We start from the raw sequence: 5,664 nt of genomic DNA, 5'->3' as shown, positions 1-5,664 counted from the left end.
TCTGTTGACTGGTGCAGTACCACTACCAGATCATACAAGGAGAGAAATTTTGGAGCTTGGACTTCCGGACGATGGTTATAACTATCTCAATCATCTACGGGAGATTAAGAACACCGGAGGTGGTTCCGCCTTTTACCATAACAGTAAAGCGAAGCTTGATCAGCTCCCACTTGATGTAAAGGTGAGTACAATTGCATTACTGTGACCAAAGATTGGCCTTGTTTTTTTTATGTATTCAACTGCAAGAGTTAACATATTCTGTTATTTAGGCTTATGATGCTTCGAAGGTACGGATACCTCTTTCACTTGCCAATGATGATGCAAACGAGAATTCCCTGTACACTGCTGCAGCAAAGACTGTGGGTTTAAGGATTCAGAAGGCTGTTGATCCTGAAGTTGCTGCTTTGCTTGATGATGGTGATTTGTCTCGGTTTGGATCGGATGTAGAGGATTTGGAAGAAGATTTTGTTGTTCGTGCAAACCATCCTGAAGAAAAGGAAGATGCTCTGGATGAGAGTACAAATTCAGTTGATCGATCCAGGGTAACTAGACAAGAAGTCAGAAAGCATGCTATTTTTTATGCTGAAGAACAGGGATCTCAGTTGCTCGGCTGTGATGCATCAAGAAGCCATGAGGAGGCAGAGCAGGAGCCTGTTACTGAGCAGCCAAGAGTTCGTCGACTTTTGGATGAGCAATTTGATATGGTGAGAAAATTTTCCACCAATTCTTTTTTGTTGGTCCTTTATAATTTCTCCCAGAGGTTTGAAGTTCCAAATAAAATAAAATTTCCACTACACTTATGAATGCACATTATATGAGCTTATAGTATAGTCCTAGATTGGTAAAGACTAACTAGGAGCCTGTAAACCAGGATCTGTTATGAACAGGTGAATCAGCAAGGTCAGAATAGGTTTTTTGGTTAAATTAGGGTTAGGGTTTGATGTATGGGTTATGTCAAATTGAGGTAGGGGAGTGACCGTAGTCTAACAGTGAAGGTCCTGAGATGTTTTGATGGATGGAAGTGTGCAAACTTGAATTGGCAGCAAGTTAGGGTTAGGGTTTCGGGTTTTGGAAAAGATAGGGTTTCTAGGGTTTGGCTGGATAGAAATTAACCAAACTGAATGGTTTTATTAGGAGGGTATGAGGGATAGTCGGTCAGATTTTTGGACTGTTGTGATGGTTGGTTTGGGCTGGGCAGATATTAGGGTTTGGGTTTTGATTTGAGATGGGGGGAATTAGGGTTTCAGTGGTTGGGATGGGCACCAAGAGAGATCGAGTTCTCCTTATGAGCAAGGGGTGTTGTGGTTGAAGTTTGATGAAGTTCTGATTGCTGGTTAGGTCTGTGGGGACTGAGAAAACTAAAAATAACAAAGGGGAAAACTAGGGTTGGGGTTGTAGAGGATTAGAAGGAGGAGGATGGGGAAGGGGATGTCTCAAACTCACTGTTGTTGCAGAATTTCCTTGGCAGCAACTTGTTTGATTGTAGATCTTGAATAGAAATTGAATTTTAACTAGAACTTGAAGGAGACTTCAAAGAACTTGAAGGAGAGCTTGAACGAACCACCCGGGCTTCCCACCGCAAGGTGTCAATCGGATCAAACACTGATCCCACCAGCCTTGATCGAACACAAGACAAAAATTTTCAATGTAGAAGAAGAGCATCAAAAGCTTTTCATTAATATCAAAATTCGTGTTCCCTCCTTGCCCACCTTACAACTTTATATAAATGACTCAAAAATAGATTTCTACACTAAAAAGGAAAGGCCTAACCCAATCCTTAACCTATGAGGTAATTTAGATTGACTTGGAAACTGAAATAGACTTAAAACAGAGTCCTAATCCAAGCCCACTAAACACTTAAAAGAAAACTATTAAAATCACTTAAGTTGAACCATTGGTTGAACCGGTTCAATTTATGAACAAAAACACCAAAATAAAACTAAGTATGGAACTAAAGCAACTAATCCTGTATGCAACCTATGTATCCCTACTTTAAGCCCATAAAAGTGGCCTATTAAATAGAAAACCCATGAGACCAAAGGCCCAACATGTATATAACCTAACCCTAGACTTATTCCTAAGCAAAGAAGCCCAATTTGGTGATAAATCTGCATCAGCTTTAGTTGAAGGAACCTGCTTCCTTAGTCCAAGGTTCTACACTTCAAAGTCCTGTTCCTTTGCACCTTTACTAACTTCCTTGATGACTGCTACCATGATTTCACCAGCTGCTTCACAAAACGGTCTCAGCATTATGGATTTTAATTTTAACCGTGATTACCATTGTTTTATTTTTTTGGGCAAATTGACATTTTCAGATATATCTGTGCCTATGGAGAAACTTCCAAAGTTATCTCATAACTCTTTTGTCTTCAGTTAAGATTGTAAGCACTTTTTATCATTTCCTGTCTTATCCGTTTAAAGTTGAGCCAACTTTGAATATTTGATAGGTGATCTATGGTTAACACATGCGTATGCTTCTTTATGCTTCCATTACTAAATCGAGATCTTGAATCCACTTGCACATATTTTTCTGGGTGCATACATCTTGTTGAGGCTTAATTCCCATGCATTAGTAACTATTCATTAACCTGTGTTTTTTTTGGACTTGGTTTTAGTTGTCATCCGAAGACGATGATAAAAACAGAATTTAATTGTGTTTCTATTGGTAGATTCTCGTATGTTCTTAATCCAAAAATTTTGATGAGTCAACTGTGGGATTGAATCTTGGATGTTAAAATAAGGACCTTAGTATTCTGTTTGTGTTTTGAATTGTAAAGTGATACATGTTTACCAGCCAGTATAATTTTGGCATTCGTTTTTATTTATTTTTGGGTTGTTTGGGGGGGGGGGGGGAGGAGGGTGGTGGGCTATGAACTTTCAATTTTGACCAAGTTCTTTAAAATTTCTGAGTGGGTGATTAAGCTGTGAAAAAAGTCAACCACATCTCACAGCGTTTAAAATTGATCTCCACATTCTGATGTAGCTTTCTGACAATTCCCTTGGGATAAAAATTTCCTAATTTAATTCGTTTTAGCCCCATATGGTTTGTCTGCCTAGATGCTCTGATTTTAAGAAGTATATTTTTTTTAAAATATCTGGAACATTTGCAAGTATGTGTGTGAAGGGAACCTATCATGGTTGTCATCTCTGCTTGTTTGATACCAAGTAATTCGAAAACATTTAAGAACCTGGTAGATGATGTTATATGGTCCCAGTGCCAAATGTGTTTCTAATTTTGCTCTCATGTCATTTTATATGTTTCCATCATTTACAACCTTTTGTTTGTATCACAGCTCACACTTCAGGAATATGATTCAGACAGTGATTATGATAAAAATTTCCTAATTTAATAAGTTTTAGCCCCATATGGTTTGTCTGCGTATATGCTCTGATTTTAAGAAGTATATATTTTTTAAATATCTGGAACATTTGCAAGTATGTGTGTGAAGGGAATCTATCATGGTTGTCATCTTTGCTTGTTTGATACCAAGTAAATCTAAAACATTTATGAACCTGGTAGATGATGTTATATGTTCCTAGTGCCAAAGGTGTTTCTAATTTTGCTCTCATGTCATTTTATATGTTTCCATCATTTACAACCTTTTGTTTGTATTACAGCTCACACTTCAGGAATATGATACAGACAGTGATTATGATAATGATGGCTCCATAGCTGCAGAAGGTGAATCCCTTGCAGACAAGCTTAATCATGTTCTTAAAGATCATGTCACGGATGAGTTGGATCTTGGTGACAAGTACAAAGTTCCTGCTGATTTCTTGCACAAAAGTGGCGGGTCAAACGGTAGAGAACTCATAGAAGACTCTGCTTCTGATGTGATCCGCCGGTGTGTAGAGTATGCTGAGATGTACAATGAAAATGAAGATAATGCAGATGTGATGGTTCTAGAAGAAAGTAGTGATGAATCTGAGGTGTGGGATTGTGAAACTATTGTTTCTACATATTCGAACCTTGATAACCACCCTGGGAAAATCGAAGCTCCAGAATATGGTAGAAAGAAGAAACTGGCTGAAACTGTCTCTAAAGCTGCTGCCAGCGATCGTGTTATTTCTCTTCGTGGAAAGGAGAGGCTTCCAGTTGAATTTTTACCTCACAGCAGAAATGCTGTCGTGGAGAAGGTGAAGAAAGCACCAAGCACAAAACCTGAGCTGCCGAAGAGAAGACCTCACGGCCAGGAGTCCAAGGAAGAAAAGAAAGAAAGGAAGGTAATTGCTTCTTGCTTGTTTCAACTGTTCTTAAGTGATTCCTTATTCTCTTCCCTTATTTTTACTCGAGTTAAATTTTTTTTTTTTCAAAGCTTATAAACACAAAAGCTTTTGCACAACCTTTTATTTTTCCACGCATGGATGCAGAAGTCAGGAAAACTAGGACAGAAAATATATCTTGGTCTTTATCCTAAAACTGTATTACATTATTGTGTTGTAATTAGAGGAATCAGCTGGATCTGCCACTTGCTTTACATTCTGATCCTTAGCTTTGATGAAAGAGGGTTGTTTAGCAATTATAGCATTTCAACATATCTCCACATGAATTTTAAGACTCTACTTAATGTTGGAGCATGTGTAATGAAGGAAGGTATTTTAATTGTGGACACGAGCCTCAGAAGATTTGGTTGAAAAAGGCATTGGTTTAGGATGTAATAGAAGATTTGGCATTAGGCCAGGACTCATGTAGTGAGTTCTAAACTTAAGTGTAAGGAATTAGGGATGAGGCTCAGAAGATGAGGATGATTTTAGCTATGAAGAGAAATCAATTCTCTCCATAAATTTATAATCACTGTGTGAAGGTACATGCGTTCATGTGTGTTTGTTTGTGTGCTCACAGTTGTTAATGGCTTAACGCCAATATATTTAACTGTGATTGCTATACATTCAGGCTGCAGTAAAAGAGGAGCGACGAGAGGCTCGGAAAGCAAAGAAAGAATTAAAGGAGCTCTACCAGTGTGAAGCCCAGCGTGCGCAGAGGGTTGCTGCCATTTCTGGGCCATCTTCTGTCCATGTTATGTAAGTATGGCTAATTTGTTCCTTTGCTTTTTTTTTTTGGAAAGTACAGATCAATTTTTTGTTCTTTCTGTGAGAAGGGGAGAGGAGGGGTTGGGTTATTGATCAATTAGAGGAGAAATACAATCTAAAGGAAAAATGGAGCCACTGAGATCTTGACCCATCCCTAGCAGAGGCACCATTAGTCAATCTGAGCTTTGCCTTTTATTCCCCTTGGGTTTTGGATCATAATTAATGCCTGAATACAGGGTGGATAAACGGTCACTCCCTTGGTCTTTGTAACTGCTTAATTGTGCCATGTTATAGAAGTTGGTTGGTTTGTGGTACTATATTGTCTTGTGGAGAAAGTGCTTAAATCTTCTACTTTGGAACTGATGTATTGTATGAGGTTTGCCATATTCTATCTGAGTTGATGGAGTTGATTGATTTTATTTGTGCAAGAAGCATGGGCCATGCTTTAGTAATGGTAGATTGAACCATGCATTAACTCTACTTTTAATGTTTCAGGTAATCTTTGCGGTGATTGACTGCTAAAGACCTGAAGCTACTCAGTCATAGGCTCCAAATGCCGTTTTGTGCTACTTTGCTGCAGAAATATGAACACAAGGATCTTTTCCTTCGTATAATTTTTGAGTTCATCTTATG

The 5,664-nt window shown here is 38.4% G+C and overlaps 1 protein-coding gene across 3 annotated transcripts in view; it reads left to right on the top strand.

The window, feature by feature from the left end:
- LOC122640106 (protein LTV1 homolog) overlaps positions 1–5,664 on the top strand; it is a 6,022-nt gene extending 358 nt beyond the window's left edge. Inside the window, exons 1-6 of one of the 3 annotated variants that reach the window (XM_043833235.1) lie at positions 1–181; positions 270–704; positions 3,294–3,328; positions 3,648–4,224; positions 4,895–5,022; positions 5,527–5,664. The exon at positions 1–181 is cut by the window's left edge and continues 358 nt beyond it. In XM_043833235.1, the coding sequence (XP_043689170.1) occupies positions 1–181; positions 270–704; positions 3,294–3,328; positions 3,648–4,224; positions 4,895–5,022; positions 5,527–5,530 (1,360 nt within the window). In that variant the 3' untranslated portion in view covers positions 5,531–5,664. Of the gene's footprint in view, positions 182–269; positions 705–3,293; positions 3,329–3,618; positions 4,225–4,894; positions 5,027–5,526 lie in introns of all 3 variants that reach the window. The other 2 variants (XM_043833234.1, XM_043833236.1) reach the window with 2 other exon arrangements.

The sequence above is a fragment of the Telopea speciosissima genome, chromosome 9, assembly GCF_018873765.1.
Source record: "Telopea speciosissima isolate NSW1024214 ecotype Mountain lineage chromosome 9, Tspe_v1, whole genome shotgun sequence".
NCBI classification, from domain to species: domain Eukaryota; kingdom Viridiplantae; phylum Streptophyta; class Magnoliopsida; order Proteales; family Proteaceae; genus Telopea; species Telopea speciosissima.
Note: the sequence above shows the minus strand (reverse complement) of the source record. Positions and strands in the feature narration are given on the sequence as shown.